Genomic DNA, 19613 nt, shown 5'->3' on the forward strand with positions numbered 1-19613 from the left:
GTCAGAGCTGACGTCTACGGGCTCAGCTGCCGCGTGGTGGGCTGTGGGACCAAGCCGAGTGAGCCCAGAGCACGCCCACCCCCCTCTGTCAGAATAGCTCGTGTGGCAATGGCAGTGACTCTAAATGTGGCCATACCTGACCTGACACTCACCGGGGCCAGGTACCATGCTGGGGGCTTTCCGTGCATGGTCTTGTAGGAGCCCCAACAACCTCATTAGGAGGGTTTTTTTTTTTTTTTTGAGACAAAGTCTCGCTCTTGTCCCCCGGGCTGGAGTGCAATGGCATGATCTTGGCTCACTGCAACCTCTGCCTCCCGGGTTCAAGCGATTCTCTTGCCTCAGCCTCCCAAGTAGCTGGGATTACAGGCGCGTGCCATGACGCCCAGCTAATTTTTATATTTTTAGTAGAGACGGGGTTTCACCATATTGGCCAGGCTAGTGTCGAACTCCTGACCTTAAGTGATCCACCTGCCTCAGCCTCCCAAAGTGCTGGGATTACAGGCTTGAGCCACCACGCCTGGCCAGGAGGGGTTCTCAACCCATTTGACAGAAGAAGAGACAGAGGCTAACAGAAACAAGTTGCTCCAGTTTAGCCAGCTAGTACGTGACCAAGTCAAAGGGCCAGGCGAGGTGGGCCTGATTCCCGGGCTCTGCACACAGCCACCGAGCTTGTCCTGGTGAGCCTGTGCCTCTGATGACAGAGTTTCTACTTTCATGGAAGGAGCTAGTTGACCCCCGTCTCCACAGCCACCCGACGCAAGTGCTGTCCTGGGCCTGTGCGCCCCTTCCTCCTGCAGCCCCTGTGCAGCTTACTGACCAGCACCACATCCGTCATCACGTGCCAGGAGGGCTGCAGGGCAGGAAGCACGGTCCCTGTGCTCCTGATGGGGCCTAGGGCTCTGGTTCAGGAGCTCTCCAAGGCCACAAAGCTAGTAAACAGCTGACTGGGGACGGAGACTCAGGTCCGGCAGCCGGGTCCTGTAGGCTGGATGACTTCTTGTCTTTACAAGGAGCCTGGAGCTTTCCAGTCACTTCCAATGTGTCTGAGGCAGACAGCGGGAGGCTGAGAAGGCACAAGGGGTGCTGGAGGTAAAGAGAGGCCGAGAAGCCTTATGCCGGGCGCCAGCCTGCATGAGACGTCCACACTGGCGTTCCCACCTGGGGCCAACAATCCCGGGTCTGAGCAGGAAAGGCCCCTTACATGCTCCTTCTGCTCCAGCTGGGTCTCGGGGAGGGGACCTCACGGCATGCACTCCCAGAGATTTTTCTGAGCACCCACTAATGCTCTCAAGGAGGGTGCAGAGAAGCCAAGAGGACATTTCCCTATGGGAGGGAGCACAGAACTGGGGGCCCTGACCCGGTCTGCTGGGGCTCTGGCCAGAGCAGGCTCCTCAGAGGAAATGGATCTGAGCTGAGCCCTAAAGGGTGAGTAGTTATCCCCATGAAGGGGGTAGGTAGTGGTCCAGGCAGAGGGGTCTGGGTGTGCAGTGGCCAGGGGACAAGTGCAGCTTTCGGGAAAGTCCAAGTAGCTTGGTGTGGATGGAGTGTGGAGTGGGGGTGGGGCCTGGGAATGGGGAGAGGAGAGAGGAAACTGAAGGTGGGGCAGGAGGGGCTTGTAGCCCCCTCCAGTGGGCAGTGCTCCCACGACCACTGCGGATGGCAGCTGAGTGCAGGGAGGCCCTGGAGCAGGCGAGCCTGTAGAAGCATGGGGGCCTGGGCATCGCCTGGATAAGGGCCTCCTGTCCCAGCAGATCTCTTCTCTGTACCTCTGCCTGGTGATGGAGTTCAACAAGCTCAGCTTCCAGGAGGTCATTGAGGATAAGAGGAAGGCAAAGGAAATCATTGACTCTAAGGTAAGATCCTCTGGGCACCAGGCCTGGGGGCCATCTAGACCTGTGACACAGGCCCTGCAGCTCGGGGCAAAGTGACAGCGGAAAGGCAGGCACCATGGAGTCCAGCCTTGTTTTTTTCTTAAATGTATGCCTCGAGGCATTGCACCCTAGGACGTGTGCAGATCTTAAGTGCACAGTTTGATGCACTCATACAACTTCTACCCAGATCAAGGCAGAAGGCGTTCCTAACCACAGAAGGTTCCCAGTCGGTGACCATGATTCCAGATTGTTCTGCCGGTCGGTCCCTGAAGTTCACGTAAATGGACTCCTCCGGCATGCCGCGCGCTCCTGTCTGGTCTCCTTCCCTCAGCTGCTGCATGCACCCGCAAATCATCTGTGCTCATTGCTTGCTGCCACTCTGCTGCCTGGCTGCCCGGCAGGCTGGTTCCCTAGTCTTGTGTGGATAAGCACCTGGCCTCGCTGCAGGCTGTTTCCCTAGTCTTGTGTGGATAAGCATGTGGGCTGCTTCCAGTTTGGGGCCATTGTGAATAAGGCTGCTATGAGCATTGCTGGAAGGCACTCACTTTTCTGGGATGAATACCTAGGAGTGGAATTATTGGGTCGTAGAGTAGGTGTGTGTGTAGCTTTGGTAGATGCTCCAAACAGATTTCCAACGTGGTTTGGTTGGCCCCATGTTTACTCTCACAAGCTGTGAGCATTCCCGGTCCACATGGCGGCCAGCGCTTCACTGTGTCAGTCTTGTTGTTGTCGTTGTTGAGATGGAGTCTCACTCTGTCACCCAGGCTGGAGTACAATGCACGATCTCGGCTCACTGCAACCTTCGCCTCCCGGTTCAAGTGATTCTCCTGCCTCAGCCTCCCAAGTACCTGGGACTAAAGGTGCCCACCATCACACCCAGCTAATTTTTGTATTATTAGTAGAGACAAGGTTTTGCTATGTTGCCCAGGCTGGTCTTGAACTCCTTACCTCAAGTGATCCGCCCGCCTCAGCCTCCCAAAGTGCTGGGATTACAGGCGTGAGCCACTGCGCCCAACCAGTTCACTTTCTTAATGATGTCTTTTGATGACAGAAAGTCCTAACTGTAATGAAGTTCGCTTTCCCAATGCTATCTCTTATGGTTAGTGCCTTTGGAGTTTAGGAAGCCTTTTGTGCTCCAAGGTCATGAAGATACTCTCCTCGGTTCTGGAAGTTTGGTCGTTTTTGCCTTCGCATTTAGATCTTTCATCTCCCCCAGAAGAATGCTGCCTGCTTTTACCCTGAGAACGGTGTTTGGTGGGACCATGTGCCCCTGAGGGGCTCTTCGGGGCACACAGCTCTTCTCTTACTGTGGGCCTCAGAGGCAGGCCTGAAGTGGGTTTCAGACTTTGAGTGAAGCCCTTAAAACACGAAATGTTCCCAGAAACCCAGTAAGTGCAGCAGACCTACTCTAACTGGGGAGAGTGGGAGGATGCCCACGTCCTGCCCCCTCAGCCCCTCTCTGACACCCCAGGGTGGCCCTGAATCCAGGGACCCTAGGAGCCCAGCTTCAGAACCACCGCCCTGGGTACTCGGGGGAGCTTGTCTCTGACGCCGAACACTCCCAGCATTCTCTCTCAGGGTTCTTTTCATTAGAATGACTTAGAGGAGCGAGCTCGTGTAGGCACTGAAGGCTTCCACCCCTCCCATACCCGCAAGGCCGATCTGCCTTCAGCTCCCGGCAAGTGTGGGGCAGTGCGGGCCGCAGGGTGGGGTGCAGGGATGGGGCCCTGCAGCACCCGGGGTCTCTGGTATAGAGACAGCAGTGTGGAGTCTGGAAACTCTGAGTCCTTCTGGCTGCCGCCGCGGCTTTACCATCTGGAGAGCCACCACACTGAAGCCTCCTCCACCCTGAGCGCTTGGCTGGCTTCAGGCCTGTCTCAAGATGCAGGGAGAGAAAACACCACCATCCTGCTGGCTGCTCTGAGTGTCACCCCCCGAAAGCAGCGCAGGGCGCCCCTCCCATCCTGGCACCCCCTGCTTCTCCCCCAGTGGATGCAGAATGTGCTGGGCCAGGTGCTGGACGCGCTGGAATACCTGCACCATTTGGACATCATCCACAGGTGAGTGGGGCCCCTGACCTCCCTGGACTGGTGGGCTGCTTCAGGAGAAAAGGCACTGAGGCCACTCGGGTGCCAGTGCCCGTGGGCAGGATCTGGGGAGAAAGGCGCACTGGGCCAGTGCAGCCAGGATAGGATGGGGACCTTCCAGACCTCCTCCCGGGCTCAAAAGAGGCTCTTCCAAGTGGTCTCAAGCCATGTGCGCACGCAGAGCTGCATGGGGTGTGCGCTAGCCAGGCGGGCTGCTCTAGAGTTCATGGAAAGGAAGGAGGCAACAGCCCTGCCAGGAAGAGAGACCAGGCTGCCTGCCGTGGCGCCGGTGTGGGCTGAGTGGGCCCTGCTGAGCCTTTGACCACCCAGCGGCACAGCATCAGGCTGGAGAATCCACGGTCTGAAGGGGCTGGGAGATGGCTCCAATTCTGAACACCAATATCTTATTTAAAGAGGAAGAGGGAAACCATGTGGCTGGGCATGGTGGCACATGCCCGTGGTCCCCGCAACATGGAGGCTGAGGTGGGAGGATTGCTTGAAGCCAGGAGCTTGAGGCTTCAGTGTGCTATGATCGTGCCACCGCACTTCAGCCTGGGCAACCCTGACTTAAAACACACAGATACACACACACACATACACACACACCACGCAGACCATGTGTACAAAGGGAATGCTTCACATTCCACATTCAGTGTCATGTCACTAGACATCGCACAATGGCCAAAAATCAATACCCAGTCAAATGCATCGCTGGGCTATCTAAGGAGGTGAACATGTCAACCCAGGGACCTTTCCAGGTGTTGGGGGTGTTCCTACTTGTGGTTGGAGATTCTTCCCCCGGTTTAAAATAATTGAGTACATTTCTGTACATAGAAACAACTGCTTAAAAAGTAGGCTGAGATGGGGCATTTTGTGGAGGGGAGGAGGGTGTGGGCTGCTGCCTCAGAACTGGGTGGGGCAGGGAGCAGAGAGTCAGGCTCAGCACGCACGTTAGTCCCACCTGGAGTCGGGGGTGGTGGCTGCCCAGGTGGCCCCTTGCCACCCAGAGGCGAACCCCCCTCTTGGTTTCAGGAATCTCAAACCCTCCAACATCATCCTCGTCAGCAGTGACCACTGCAAACTGCAGGACCTGAGCTCCAACGTGCTAATGACGAACAAAGCCAAATGGAATATCCGTGCGGAGGAAGGTGGCAGGGGCTCCCCTAAGTCGTGGGAGAGGGGGTTGGCGCCTAGGATCCAGACGGTGGTGGCCACTCTGGGTGCTGGAGTGAGGCAACATCAAACAGCTGTTTGCTCAGAAGGTCCCCACAAAGCCCTAGCCTTGTGTGGACCTCAAAGAGACCTCCTTTGGGTTGTAACTGAGCAGGCGTGCCACCACCAGGGCAGAGGCAGGGCCCCAAAGACACCCAGCATTTGAGAGAAACAAAGTCGTGGTTGTTTGTGATACCCCAGAAAATGTTGCTTCTCAGGGAGCGAAAAGAAAGCTTCGGAAGGAAGGAAACGAAAATGCCCAGGACGGAGGGTCTGTGGGTGCCACGCACTGACTGCGTGTAGATCACTGAGTCCTAAAACAACCCAGGAGATGACTGGGGTGGGTGGCAAGGGGAGACGAGTTCTCGTTCCTTCGAAAAGATGGCCGGAGAAAGGAGGCTAGAGAGAGTAACCACAGAGGAGGAGTCCGGAGTCCAGAGTCCCAGGGTGGCAGTGGCTGGTTGCACTCTGTCCTTGGTAGACAAAAGATGAATGAGTAGATGGGTGCATAGATGGGTGGGTGTGTGGTTAGGTGGGTGGGTGAGTGGATGGATGGTGGGTGAGTGGATGGATGGATGGATGGATGCGTGGGTGGGTGAGTGGATGGATGGTAGGTGAGTGGACGGATGGATGGATGGATGGTGAGTGGATGGATGGATGGATGTGTGGGTGGGTGAGTGGATGGATGGATGGATGGATGGTGGGTGAGTGGATGGATGGATGGATGGATAGGTGGGTGGGTAAGTGGATGGTGGGTGAGTGGATGGATGGATGGGTGGATGGGTGGGGTGAGTGAGTGGATGGATGGATAAGTGGGTGGATGGATGGATGAATAGGTGGGTGGGTGGGTGGGTGGTGGATGGATGGATGGATGGATGGATGGATGGATGGATGGATGGATGGATAGGAGGGTAGGTAGGTGGGTGAGTGGATGGATGGATGGATAGATGGGTGGGTGAGTGGATGGGTGGGTAGGTGAGTAGATGGATGGATGGGTGGATGGGTGTGTGGTTGCATAGGTGGGTGTATGGGCAGATGGGTGAATGCATGGGTTGTGGACGGTTGGGTAGGTGAGTAGATGGATGGGTGGGTGGGTGCGTGTGTGGATGGATGTGTGGGTGGGTGGGTGGGTATATGGATGGATTGGTGGGTGTGTGGATGGATGGGTGGGTGGATGAGTGAGAGTGAGTGAATGAGTGGGTGGGTGGGTGAGTGGATGGATGAGTGGATGAGTGGATGGATGGATGGATGGATGGGAGGGTGGGTAAGTGGATGGGTGGGTGGGCAGGTGGGTGGGTGAGTCAGTGGATGGATGGATCGATCGATGGGTAAGTGAGTAGATGGATGGATGGGTGGATGGGTGTGTGGTTGGAGCGGTGGGTGTGTGGGCGGATGGGTGAGTGCATGGGTTGTGGACGGATGGTTGGGTGGGTAGATGGATGGATGGGTGGGTGCGTGTGTGGATGGATGTGTGGGTGGGTGGGTGTATGGATGAATGGATGGATGGGTGGGTGTGTGGGTAGATGGGTGGGTGTGTGGATGGATGGATGGGGTGGGTGAGTGAGTGAATGAGTGGGTAGGTGGGTGAGTGGATGGGTGGGTGGATGGATGGATGGATGGATGGATGGGGTGTGTGTGGATGGATGTGTGGGTGGGTGGGTGGGTGTATGGATGAATGGATGGATGGGTGGGTGTGTGGGTAGATGGGTGGGTGTGTAGATGGATGGATGGGTGGGTGAGTGAGTGAATGAGTGGGTAGGTGGGTGAGTGGATGGGTGGGTGGATGGATGGATGGATGGATGGGGTGTGTGTGGATGGATGGGTGAACAGACAGGCAGATGGTTGTTTCTATTGGAGGTGTAGATGGCACGCGTCCTTGGTGTCCAGCTCTTTACTGTTGGGCTGGGGAATGGAGGTCCAGAGAAGGAGGGGCTGCCTGAGGCCAACCAGGGACTGATGGACTCAGAGGAGTCTGCTCTTTTGCCTCCCTGTCTGGGGTTCCAGTTTAGAAAGTAGGGCAGAGCAACTGTAACTTTGCCCCCAAGGTCCTGACATTCAGAAGGGGCAAGAAGTTTAGAGGGGTGCACAGTTTCTTGGCACGTGCCTCTTCTATCTCCTTCTACAGCCATCTTTGGCACACAGACACACCACCCATACGGGCCAACCTGGTGGGCACCCGCCAAGATGGACAGCTTCAGTGGCTCCAGATCAACACAAAGCTCCTGCTGACTGGGGCCTCTTCCTCCCCACAGTTAATATTCTCCACCTCTTCTGAGAAGAGGAGCTGCAGGGCTCGTGTTGTGTTTCAAGCTGCCTGTGAGGGGCCACCACAGGGGGATACAATGCTAGGCAGGATGACTCTTGTCAAGCCCGTGCCCCCAGGGAGCGAAGGACTCAGGGATCCCACCTTGCTCTTACCAACAGACCCCTTTCATAAGTCCTGGATGGCCCCTGAAGCCCTCAACTTCTCCTTCAGCCAGAAATCAGACATCTGGTCCCTGGGCTGCATCATTCTGGACATGACCAGCTGCTCCTTCATGGATGTGAGCTGCCCTCCCTCCCCCACACCCCACATGCTGCTCTCCATGCACCCAGGCCTGGGGAGAAGGCTTGGCCTCACCCTGCCTCCCCTCCGCATCCCTTCCCCTGACTCTCTGCAGGCTGCACAGAGCCCCCTCCTCCACCTGTGGGGGGCCTGCCCTCCTCAGAACCCCCCAGCATGCAGCACCTGCTGGGCTCTAGCAGGATGACAGCAGTGGTAATATTCAGACCATCCCACGCGACCCTCACAGCAGCCCTCCAGGTGGTGTCACTGACTCTTAATGGAAAAAAAGCCAAATTCAGGTGCCCTTGTTGAGCATGAAGGCTGCACGGAGTTGCAAGCAACAGAAACCCAGCGTGGGCCTGAACACACCTGGCTGCCTCATGCACAAGCCTCAGGCTGGTGTGGAGGCGCCTTCTCTCCTCCTGCACATCCTTAGCACGTAGCTCTTTCTCTCATCCCTGCTGGGGCCCCTGCACCATGGCCACAGCCTGTGGGCAGGAAGGAGGGGAGGCAGAGGGCCCCACTGGCCCCGTGAGCACTCCGAGGTCACTCTGGCTGCAGGGAGGCAGGGAAGTCCAGCCTGTTGCTTCCTACCCTCTATATGCAGAAGAGAAAGTGGGGAAGGCCTGCCATGCCCCAAACAAGGAAGCTCCCCTTCTCCGCAGCGCCACCTGCAGGCACCGAGGTCCCCAGAAAGGACAGACACCTGACTGGGCCCAGGTCCCTCATGCTCTCCCAGACCCCCAGACTCCACCTCTGAGAAGCACCTTGCCACTCCCTTCCTTTGGAAGACTCCCAGGGAAATGAGAGCCTTCCCACTATGGAGGCTGTGTGACATCCTGGAGCGTGACCCTGGACACGCTCACACTCTGTGAAATGGGCATGCTGTCTTACTGGCTGGGTCTAGATCAGGGGGCTTCTTGGCAGGACTCTACCCTGGGAGACAACCCTCTGGCTTCTCCGAAACTCCATTTCTTCTTATGGAAGAGCTCGGGGCCCCTGGGGTCTCTGGGCATTCTTGTAGGCAGTGGCCACACCTGGATCTCCCTGGTCTCCTCCTGGATTTCTTGGTCCCTGGTCGCCCTCTGCCCATGCTGGGGCCTAGTTTCCATTTACTTAAGGTAATGCACAGAGCTGTCCTCTCTCCGTGCAGAGCACAGAAGCCATGTATCTGCGGAAGTCCCTCCGCCAGAGCCCGGGCAGCCTGGAGACCGTCCTGAAGACAATGGAGGAGAAGCAGATCCCGGATGCAGAAACCTTCGGGAATCTTCTGCCCGGGATGCTCCAGATCGACCCCTCGGATCGAATAACGATAAAGTGAGCTCAGGGTCGGGGTTTATTTTAACCTATGCATTTATCTTTCAACATCTCTCCACCCTAATACAGACACAACTAGTTGGCTTTGTAACACCTCAAAGAACTCCATCACAGACGCCCTGATTATCCCTGCACTGCTGGGCTTTTCCCAGTTCTGGCGCTCCCAAACCGTGCTGCGGCGAGTGATCCCAAATGCACCTCTCTGAGCACTGGAGGGAGCAGACTGACTCCCAGAAGGCACAGGAGGCACAGCCTCCAGGACCCACGACACTTTTAGGGTTCCAGAAAAAAATTTTCATTCTACGTTAAAAAAAAAATTCCTAAAGACAGTGGTCACCTTTAAAATTTTCATTCTAACTTATTTTAAAATCAGAAGACAAGAGTAAATACATAACACTGGCCGGGTGCAGTGGTTCATGCCTATAATCCCAGCACTTTGGGAGGCCGAGGCGGGCAGATCAATTGAGCTCAGGAGTTCGAGTGTAGCCCGGGTAACATGGCGAAATCCCTGTCTCTATTAAAAATACAAAAAAATTAGCTGGGTATAGTGGTGCATGCCTGTGTTCCCAGCTACTGGGGAGGCTGAGGCAGGAGGATCGCTCGAGCCCAGGAGGCAGAGGTTGCAGTGAGCCAAGATCGCGCCACTGCACTCCAGCCTGGGCGACAGAGCGAGACTCCATCTCAAAAATAAAAAATAATCCAGGCCAGGCACGGTGGCTCACGCCTGTAATCCCAGCACTTTGGGAGGCCCAGGTGGGTGGATCACTTGAGGTCAGGTGTTCGAGACCAGCCTGGCCAACAGAATGAAACCCCGTCTCTACTAAAAATAGAAAAAAAATTAGCCGCGCGTGGTGGCAGGCACCTATAGTCCCAGCTGCTCGGGAGGCTGAGGCAGGAGAATTGCTTGAACCCAGGAGGCGGAGGTTGCAATGAGCCGAGATCGTGCCACGGCACTCCAGCCTGGGCGACCAGAGTGAAACTCCATCTCAAAAAACAAACAAACAAACAAAAAAACGAACAAAAAAACAAAAAAAATCCCAACACTATAGCAAGGAATCCAGCCTGGGTCATATCCATCTTTATACCAATGCAGTTGTAAAATCTGGGTTTTCATGTTTCCATGGAGGCAGGGGACCACAAGGGCAAAAGTGCCAGGGCCCGGGACTGTCCCCCAGCTCTATGAGCTGAGGCCGTGCCTCCGTGGAGTACTTCCCTGGGTGTGGAATTACTGGGGTGCTTGCCGGACACACTGGGAACACTATGAGAGACCCTGCCAAATGCATCCCAAAACAGTGAGGTCAGTGTCCGGCGTCCGCACCGATGGGCAGCCCGGAGCCGGAGGCAGAGGGAGAGCCCCACGGGGAGGCGGCAGGGGGCGCTGCTGGGTTACTCAGCCCTCTCTGCTCCTCTGCTAGGGACGTGGTGCACATCACCTTCTTGAGCGGCTCCTTCAAGTCATCATGCATCTCTCTGACCCTGTACCGGGAGACGGTGCCTGCGTCCATCACCGACATGCTGTTAGAAGGCAACGTGGCCAGCATTTTAGGTGATGTGATGCTGGGGACACACAGCTCCTGTCCATGGCCTTGGCATCCTGTTGTTTAGTTCCAGAGGGTTCATTATTTATGCCCCTGGCCTTGCTCCACGCGCACGACCAGTGGGTAGGAACAGTTTCCCTCCATCCATCCCTACACACTGCCCAGGACACCGCTCTGCTCAAATACCCTCCATAGCTCCCAACTACCTATAACACAAAGTTCCTCTCCAAAGCCTAGCCCCCACCTGTTTTCCCTCCACTCCTGCTACACAAATCCTCCATGTAGCTCAGTGGCCTAGTCACTGCCCGCGCCTCCCACAACCCTCTGCTTTTGCTTCCACAGCCTGGGTGGCACACAGTGGTCCCGGGGTGTCTTCCTCACACAGCACCACTTCCTGTGTGCCTCCTATGTGCCTGGGATGAGCGGAAGTGCGCACTTCCTGTGTGCCTCCTATGTGCCTGGGATGAGCGGAAGTGCGCTCCACTCTTTGTGTGCTCCAAGACAGAGACTTGGGTTCTATCAAGGAAAAGTCGCTTGGTCTCAGTGGCCTCATCTGTAAAGTGGGGATGGTAACAGCCCCTCCCTCTCATCCTGAACCTGTAGATCCGAGGAGGGGATGCACACACAGCAGCCAGGCCAGTGTGGTGCCGAGAGACAGGGCCCTGAGGCCCTGGTCCTCAGAAAGGTCCCTCCCCTGCCTTCCTGTCCCTGCAGAGGTCATGCAGAACTTCTCTGGCTGGCCCGAAGTCCAGTTCAGGGCCATGAAGAGGCTTCTGAAAATGCCTGCAGATCAGCTAGGTAGGCCTCACCCTGCACCTCTTTCCCAGCTGCTCCCCTAGGGGCAGAAGCTATGGTCCAGCCCGCGGGGAGCTGGGGCTGGCCCTCACCCTGGGCTCTCCTTGCCAGTGCTTTAGTGCAGCATGGAGGTGTGCATGTGTCCCCAGAAGTGTCCCGTGTCTCTGCTATCCGCCTGGGGAAGGCAGCAGAGAAGGGGAATGGGTGGTGTAGCAGCCCTCACATGATTTTAATGGAGCCATAGACATCCCATCTACCTCACTGTCTCTATGAGGGGTATGTGAGTTGTTTCTCAGTTTCCACTATTATGAATGATACTGGAACAGACACCCTGGTGTATATGTATCTGTGCGCTTATGTTTCTGTAGCACAGATTCGTAGATGTTCAAGGGTGTGAATACTTTAAATTTTCATAGATACAGCAACTTGCCCACCTATTAAGAATGCATGGCCTGGCACAGTGGCTCACGCCTGTAATCCCAGCACCTTGAGGAGCCAAGGCGGGAGGACTGCTTGAGCCCAGGGGTTCGAGGCCAGCCTGGGCAACAAAGGGAGAGCCTGTTTCTACAGAAAATAAAAAAAATTAGCCAGGTGTGGTGACACAGGTCTGTTGTCCCAGCTACTCTGGAGGCTAAGGCAAGAGGATTGCTGGAGCCCAGGGAATCGAGGCTATAGTGAGATACGCTTGTGCCGCCGCACTCCAGCCTAGAAGACCCTGTCTCAGAAAACAAAACCAAATTCAAAAAGGTTGTTACTGCTCATTCATGGAGAACGTTGGGAAAAGCAGTGGGTTTTTTTTTTTTTTTTTTTTTTTGAGACAGGGTCTTGCTCTATCCCCCAGGCTGGAGTGCAGTGGTGTGATCTTGGCTCACTGCAACCTCCGCCTCCTGGGTTTCAGTGATTCTTCTGCCTCAGCCTCCCAAGTAGCTGGGACTACAGGTGCATACCACCACACCCGGCTAATTTTTTGTATTTTTAGTAAAGAGGTGGTTTCACCATGTTGGCCAGGCTGGTCTCAAATGCCTGATCTCAAGTGATCTGCCTGTCTCGGCCTTCCAAAGTGCTGGGATTACAGGCATGAGACACCGTGCCTCAATTTTTAAAACATTTGTGTCAAAACATACTTTCATAAAATCGTTCAACCTTTTTCACCTGCCTGAACATTACCTTCACATCCATCCATCCATCCATCCATCCATCCATCCATCCACCCACCCATCCATCCATCCATCCATTTATCCATCCGTCCATCCATCCATCCATCCACCATCCATCCACCCATCCATCCATCCATCCACCCATCCATCCACCATCCATCCATCCATCCATCCATCCATCCATCCATCCATCCACCATCCATCCATCCATCCATCCATCCATTTATCCATCCGTCCATCCATCCATCAGCCCTGGATTAGGAATCCACTGAGGTTTGTTGCAGTGGCTCAGGCCTCAGAGATGACAAGGCCCAGCCCTGACCTTCGAGTAGGTGGCAGAGGCCTCATATGGGCCTAATTTACCATTCCCTCCCTCCCCTCCTCCTCCTCTTTGACCCCTTTTGTAGCTCAGCTGTGACCAGGACAGAGTCCCTGGGAAGACAGATTTTGCCTCCCTGGGGAAACTAGGGAAGCTTTTGGGCCGCATCCCAGAGGGTCGGTCTTTCCCAGCACCTGGAACCACACCTCCCTCCACATCTTGCTTAGAAATGGGCTTGCAGCTGAGCACAGTGACTCATGCCTGAAATCCCAGCACTTTCGGAGGCTGAGGTGGGCGGATCACTTGAGATCACGAGTTCAAGACCAGCCTGGCCAACATGGCGAAACCCTGTCTCAACTAAAAATACAAAAATTAGCCAGATGTGGTGGCGCATGCATGTAATCTCAGCTACTCAGGAGGCTGAGGCAGGAGAATCGCTTGAACCCAGGAGGGGGAGGTTGTGGTGAGCCGAGATGAAGCCACAGAAAAGCCTGGGTGACAGAGTGAGACTCTGTCTCAGAAAAAAAAAAAAAAAAAAAAAAAAAAAAAAAAAGGTGGGGTGGGGCACTTGCTTTGCTCCGCACTCCGGGTGCCAGGACTTCATCCTTGTTGCTCTCATGAGCCTACAGTGGAGGGATGGCTGCCTGGCCACTGCCCCTCACCCAGTCCCCAGCCCACAACAGTTCCTGGCAGTGGCAGGGTGGATAGAGCCCACCCACGCCCAACCTTGAGGCAGTTGCAGCCAAGGGCTCTGGAGTAGACTGGCTGGTTTTAAACTGCTATAGAGCAGGTGCTTTCATCACACTGACCTCAGGTTCCTCATCTGCACAAGGAGGGCAGTCCCGGGAGGGGCTACTTCACAGGGCTGTGGGCAGCACAGAACATGTACCCGTGGCAGACAGGGCATGCACTCCACGGACCTAGCACTAATCCTCATTGTCCTTCCCCCTTCTATTCATCCACCTAGGGCCCTGCCGGCTCCCACCAGCCCCCGGGGGCCCTGGTCTGCTCTATACGCCCCCGACCTGGCCCAAAATGAGTCTCCCCTGTGCCGCCCACCCTGCCAGGTCTGCCGTGGCGCCCGGAGCTGGTGGAGGTGGTGGTCACGACCATGCAGCTGCATGACAGGGTCCTTGACATCCAGCTGTGTGCCTGCTCCCTGCTGCTGCACCTCCTGGGCCAAGGTGGGTGCCAAACCAGGCCAGGTGGGGTCGGGGAGGCTGTGCGCTGCTTCCTGCAGCTGTGCCTCCTGCGCCAAGGTGGGCACCGGGCCAGGTGGGTTGGGGGAATCCATGCCCTGCTCCCTGCTGCTGCACCTTCTAGGCCAAGGTGGATGCCAGGGCCAGGCCAGATGGGGGAGACACTCTTGGTGGCCTAGCTCCGTCCCCACCTGTTACCTGGTTGGCATCTGACCCTCTGGACAGTCCATACCATCCTGTGCCCATTGGACCCCATCCTGGATGGCAGAGGGCATAGGCCAGGAGCCTAGAGATGTGGATCCCACTCACGCCTGGTGGTGGGTGGATCACGACATCAGGAGTTCAAGACCAGCCTGATTGACATGGCGAAACACGTCTCTACTAAAGATACAAAAATTAGCCAGGTGTTGTGGTAGGTGCCTGTAGTCCCAGCCACTCAGGAGGCTGAGGCCACTTTTGCCTACTCTGTGGCCCTGGACAAGTTCCTGCTGCTCCCGCCAGTTTCCCAGCTATGAAGCGAGGAGCTGGACACGAGGTCCTCTGGAGTGGCCCTCAGGGAGGATGGGTTGCATCCTCTGAAGGGGGCAGCTAGGACAGTGCTGAGGTGATTTCACTGCCCTGATGGAAGAGGCTGGAGCTGACAGTCTGAGCCTCCTATGAGACCTGGGTTGTTTAAAAAGTTGAATTAGCTTTCATGATTTTTTTTTAAACAAAAAGTATTTAGTTACCTTTCTAGTTTTTTTTTTTTTTTTTTTTTTTTTTTTTGAGATGGAGTTTTGCTCGTCACCCAGGCCGGAGTGCAGTGGCACGATCTCAGTTCACTGCAACCTCCACCTCCTGGGTTCAAGCGATTTTCCTGCCTCAGCCTCCTGAGTGGCTGGGACTACAGGCACCCACAACACCTGGCTAATTTTTGTATTTTTAGTAGAGACGTGTTTCGCCATGTCAGGCAGGCTGGTCTTGAACTCCTGATGTCGTGATCCGCCCACCTCAGCCTCCCAAAGTGCTGGGATTACAGGCATGAGCCACCATGCCCGCCCACCTTTCCAGTTTCACTGTTGAAGTTTGGAGTTCCATACAACGTTGAAATTGTGTTCACTGCTGCCTGGCCGGCTCTCACGGACCAGGATGGGTGGCCTGGCCAGGCAGGGCTCCCCTCCAGCCCTTCACTCCATTAGGGCACACGGATTCACGGAGGCCTGCTCTAGGCCAGGAGAACAAGGCAGACCTCGCTTTCCTTCATGCAAAGTAGAGATGCTATCCCCCAGCCTGTGAGCCTCGTGTGTCTCATCCCACGCCCCAGCTGTGGGGCTAACCCTAGGCGTCTTCCTCTGGCCCGAGCAGCGATGGTGCACCACCCAGAAGCCAAGGCTCTCTGTAACCAAGCCATCACCTCTGCCGTGCTGAGTGCTCTTTGGAGCTACCCCGAGGAGGAGTCACTCCTTGTCTTGGTCTACAGCCTGCTCGCCATCACCACAACCCAGGGTGTGTCTGCCAGCCACCTCGTGCCCCACCCACACTCCAGGACAGCCCTTCCCAGGGGTCTCGGGAAGGGTTGGTTTGGGGTACAGGTGGGTTGGACAGGACAGTGCTGGGCCTCCTCCTGAGATGCACAGTGGCATTTGGCCATCTTCATTCGGTCACCCCAAATGCTGGTCGCATCCTTTTCCATCTTGATGACAAGCTTCCACTCTTGAAGTCACTGGTTCTCTCTACAGACATGCCAGGCGCGGCTGTGGGCTTCACACCAATGACATCTATTTGCCACACTTCCTGCCCCTTCTGGGAGGCTGGAGGGCAAATGCCCTGTCTCCATTCCATAGGGCCCAGTAGGCTTCCGAAGCCACCAGCCAGGACTGTGGGAAGGAGAGGGCCACACAGAGCGTTCACAGCCTCACCCACAAATCGGGTGGGCACTGTTCTCCCCAACAGGAAGCTGGGCCTTGAGAGAGCCTAAGGACAGCCGCCAGGAATCCCATGCAGCGGGGGTCAGGGCTGGGTCCCAGCACCCTCTTTACTGCATAGACTGGATAGCTGATCATACACAACTGATCTCACTTTTGGGAGTGAAAGGAGGCACTAGGAATAGATGTCAAATGGAACCATTAGGCAAAATGGATGTCAGTTCATCCTACCAGGATAGGGCCCCGTCACGGTTCCATCCTGGAAGGCACAGTCCGGCTCTGTGGGCCCAGGAGGCAGGGCCAGGCCCCCTGGATGGGAAGCTACAGAGGTCAGACCCAGCCTGGCGGTAGGATGGCAGCTTATTGGGACTGGTAGCCCACGAGATGGACAGACTCCTCTGGGGCCAGTCCCATGTCCTCCTGTTCAGGGCTCCGTTGAGTGCACATGACTTGGCCCAGAGCAGGCACCCCCCAGATCGCAGGTCAAATGGGACTGCAGTGCCCAAGGACAACAAAGGCAGGAAGGCTTCCTGGAGGGAGGGGCCCTGGGGCCCTCATTCTGGCCCACCCACAGAGTCACAGTCAGAGTCAGAGTCAGTGTCAGAGGAGCTGCAGAACACCGGGCTGCTGGAGCACATCCTGGAGCACCTCAACAGCTCCCTCGAAAGCAGGGACGTCTGCGTCAGTGGCCTGGGCCTGCTCTGGGCCCTCCTGCTGGATGGTGAGGGGCCCTCCTCCTGCTGTCCCACTGGGGCTGGGAGCCCTCCCCCAGTCGCTCCCCAACTACCCCTGAGAGCCTTTGAGGACCTCCATGTCCTGTCCCCGAAGCACAACAGCCATGGTCTGGGAAAGGCTCTTCTGAGAGCCTGCAACAGAAGAAAATCAAGGAGCAGAGAGAGAGAAGGTGGGGGAGGAAAGGCCTTCTGGCAGAGGCCAGGCTTCAGGACTTCTTGCCCAATGGGCAGACCCCTCAGTTTTAAGTGCCTCCTGCCCCAGGGAAACGTCCTGGAATTTTCCAGGCAGTCCTGGTTCCAGGGGACAGCGGTAGTGCTGGATGCCGTTTTGATTTTTGATTCACAGTAGGGGGGCCCTCCGGCCTGTGCTGTTTCCCCTCCTCTAGACCCCATCTTGGCACTCCAGTGCCCCAGGAAAAAGAGGGCTCCAAACCATGGAAAGCCCAGGAAACCCAACAACCCTGCCAGCACCCAAAGTGTGGGATTCTCCAAGCCTCTCCTGGGCTAATCCCCGCAACTGTCTGAGGACAGCTGACCTCTCCCACCCCCTTTCTGTTCTTGTCCTTAGTTGGAGGAAGGCAGCAGATTGGGGGTGGAAGGCCCCCCTGCACACAACCAAGGCCTGGGTGTCCCCTTCCATCCCTGTCCTGGTTCCAGGTATCATTGTGAACAAGGCCCCTTTGGAGAAGGTCCCGGACCTCATCAGCCAGGTGTTGGCCACCTACCCTGCGGATGGGGAAATGGCGGAAGCCAGCTGCGGAGTCTTCTGGCTGCTGTCCCTACTGGGTGAGCTGGGTGGGCGCCCTGGGCCCCTGGGGCTGGGAGCCGTGGGCCTTGCGCACACAGCAGGTACAAAGCAGCCTGGCCCCTTTCCACAGGCTGTATCAAGGAGCAGCAGTTTGAACAGGTGGTGGCGCTGCTCCTGCAAAGCATCCGGCTGTGCCAGAACAGAGTCCTGCTGGTGAACAATGCCTACCGGGGACTGGCCAGCCTGGTGGAAGTGTCAGGTGAGCCTGGGGACAGGACGAGGCTGCCACCTACAGGTGGGGACAAGAATCAGCCTCCATCAGTTATATCTGCCAGGTGCCACAAACCAAAAAACAGAAGCAACAAATCAAAAAGGAAAATAAATTTAAAACGATGTAAAGTCCAATCATCCAGAAATCACCATCAAGACTTCTATGCACACTTGATGAATTCTACCTCTGCATTATGCTACCCTGTGACCCTCTCTCTGTCCATAAACACGTCACATCTGCACGTTTCCCAACATGCAGGCACACCATGACTGATCAAAACAGCTCTGGAGTCGGCGTCTCCAATTCCCCACAACACAAACCCTGCCTGTTACTCAGCAAGACAGGCTGGGCCCGGTGCTGAGCACAGCACAACCGAGGCTCGACCCACAGCACAGTCCTTCGGAGAGCACCTGGGGCCCGGTCCAGACTCCAGCTGGTGCCTAGCGACTGGGGTCATGGTCTCGACCTCTGTACTACCCAACCTTCCTCAGAGAGTGACGACGACTCCTTTGGCTCTTGTGTGACCCTATTCAGGCCATGCCATCCTGCTGGTCCGCCCAAGCTGACGGGGCCTCCTGGGTCTCTTGTCCTATCCCAGCCCCCTGTGTGTGAGCTCTGGGGTACCATCCCATCCTGGGCAGAAGGCTCTTCCCTTTCAGGGGAACAGCGGGGCATGAATTCACTCTCACCCATCCCCCAGAGCTGGCGGCCTTCAAGGTGGTGGTGCAGGAGGAGGGCGGCAGTGGCCTCAGCCTCATCAAGGAGACCTACCAGCTCCACAAGGATGACCCAGAGGTGGTGGAGAACGTGGGCATGCTGCTGGTCCACTTGGCTTCCTACGGTGAGAACCCCTTCTCGCATCACACCCCCTAGAGCCCAGTGGTCAGGGGTGCCCGCTCCCCCTGTAACTGACAGGGAAGGAGCGCACAGAAGACGGGCTCAACCCCACTTCTCAGCCCTCTGAAACTTCCCACACATTTGGCATCTCCTAAACACTAGGGGTTGTCCTGGCTGAGGGGGACGCATGGGGCTCCAGAACTGCAAGGTGGCTCTGTGCATGCCAAGCCCAAGGGGGACTGTGACCCACCCTCGTCCTTCTGGGGCTCCTGGCAAGGGGCACAGGAGGGGCTCTGGCCTCAGGACCTCCTTGCTCCACCCGCAGAAGAGATCCTGCCGGAGCTGGTGTCCAGCAGTATGAAGGCCCTGGTCCAGGAGATCAAGGAGCGCTTCACCTCCAGCCTGGTGAGTGACAGAAGCACCTTCAGCAAACCAGGCCTCCCTCCAGGTGGAAGCCCCCAGCCGGGGTGCACCGCGTCCGGGGGCCTGGAACAGATGATTGCGTGGAACTGACCTTGATCTCCACATGTATGGTTTTCAAGACTGCTCTCCCGCCTGCCCATTATCCTGTCTCTATGACTGGGCCAAAATCAATCTTCAACAGGAGGGGTCATCAGACCTCTCCAGAGTTTCCTGTCCATGACTACTGGATTGAGTCACATGAGTAACTGCTCCTGGACCCGGGAACTGTCCATGAAAACTGACCCGCCTGCTTCCTCCTTCCAGGAGCTGGTTTCTTATGCAGAAAAAGTGCTCCTGAGGCTGGAGGCGGCCACTTCTCCCAGCCCCCCGGGCAGAGAAGCAGCTCAGCCCTGATGCTGGGGAGCAGACAGACACCCCACAGGCCCCTCCTCCACGTGTGCCCTCTCCCTGCCCTTCCTTTCCATGGGTCACTGTTTCCCTTGGGGCGGCAGGGAGGGTCGTCTGGGACCAGAAGGCACACCTCACACTCCTCTTAGGTGAATAATAAAGAGGCCCAAGGCCAGTTTCTGCCTTAATCGTTTCTGGCAAGATGCCGTGACTGGCCAGTGGGGTACTTAATGCTGCAGCCTCTATAGACCTCGCCCTGGACACGGAAG

The 19613-nt window shown here is 56.4% G+C and overlaps 3 protein-coding genes across 3 annotated transcripts in view; 1 reads left to right on the forward strand and 2 right to left on the reverse strand.

The window, feature by feature from the left end:
• STKLD1 (serine/threonine kinase like domain containing 1) overlaps positions 1 to 19519 on the forward strand; it is a 29661-nt gene extending 10142 nt beyond the window's left edge. The window contains exons 5-19 of the mRNA XM_050760510.1: positions 1752 to 1853; positions 3861 to 3931; positions 4991 to 5106; positions 7595 to 7713; positions 8869 to 9032; positions 10448 to 10578; positions 11285 to 11368; positions 13909 to 14025; positions 15385 to 15525; positions 16531 to 16665; positions 17336 to 17464; positions 17557 to 17685; positions 18398 to 18538; positions 18860 to 18939; positions 19261 to 19519. Of these exons, the coding sequence (XP_050616467.1) occupies positions 1752 to 1853; positions 3861 to 3931; positions 4991 to 5106; positions 7595 to 7713; positions 8869 to 9032; positions 10448 to 10578; positions 11285 to 11368; positions 13909 to 14025; positions 15385 to 15525; positions 16531 to 16665; positions 17336 to 17464; positions 17557 to 17685; positions 18398 to 18538; positions 18860 to 18939; positions 19261 to 19350 (1749 nt within the window). The 3' untranslated portion in view covers positions 19351 to 19519. The remainder of the gene's footprint in view (positions 1 to 1751; positions 1854 to 3860; positions 3932 to 4990; positions 5107 to 7594; positions 7714 to 8868; positions 9033 to 10447; positions 10579 to 11284; positions 11369 to 13908; positions 14026 to 15384; positions 15526 to 16530; positions 16666 to 17335; positions 17465 to 17556; positions 17686 to 18397; positions 18539 to 18859; positions 18940 to 19260) is intronic.
• LOC126937047 (surfeit locus protein 1) overlaps positions 1 to 19613 on the reverse strand; it is a 78155-nt gene that overhangs the window by 35205 nt on the left and 23337 nt on the right. The gene's annotated exons all lie outside the window — the stretch shown is intronic.
• The window catches only part of SURF4 (surfeit 4), a 308739-nt gene that overhangs the window by 24950 nt on the left and 264176 nt on the right, over positions 1 to 19613 (reverse strand). The window lies entirely within an intron of this gene.

Source organism: Macaca thibetana, chromosome 15 (assembly GCF_024542745.1).
Source record: "Macaca thibetana thibetana isolate TM-01 chromosome 15, ASM2454274v1, whole genome shotgun sequence".
Taxonomy (NCBI): Eukaryota; Metazoa; Chordata; class Mammalia; order Primates; family Cercopithecidae; genus Macaca; species Macaca thibetana.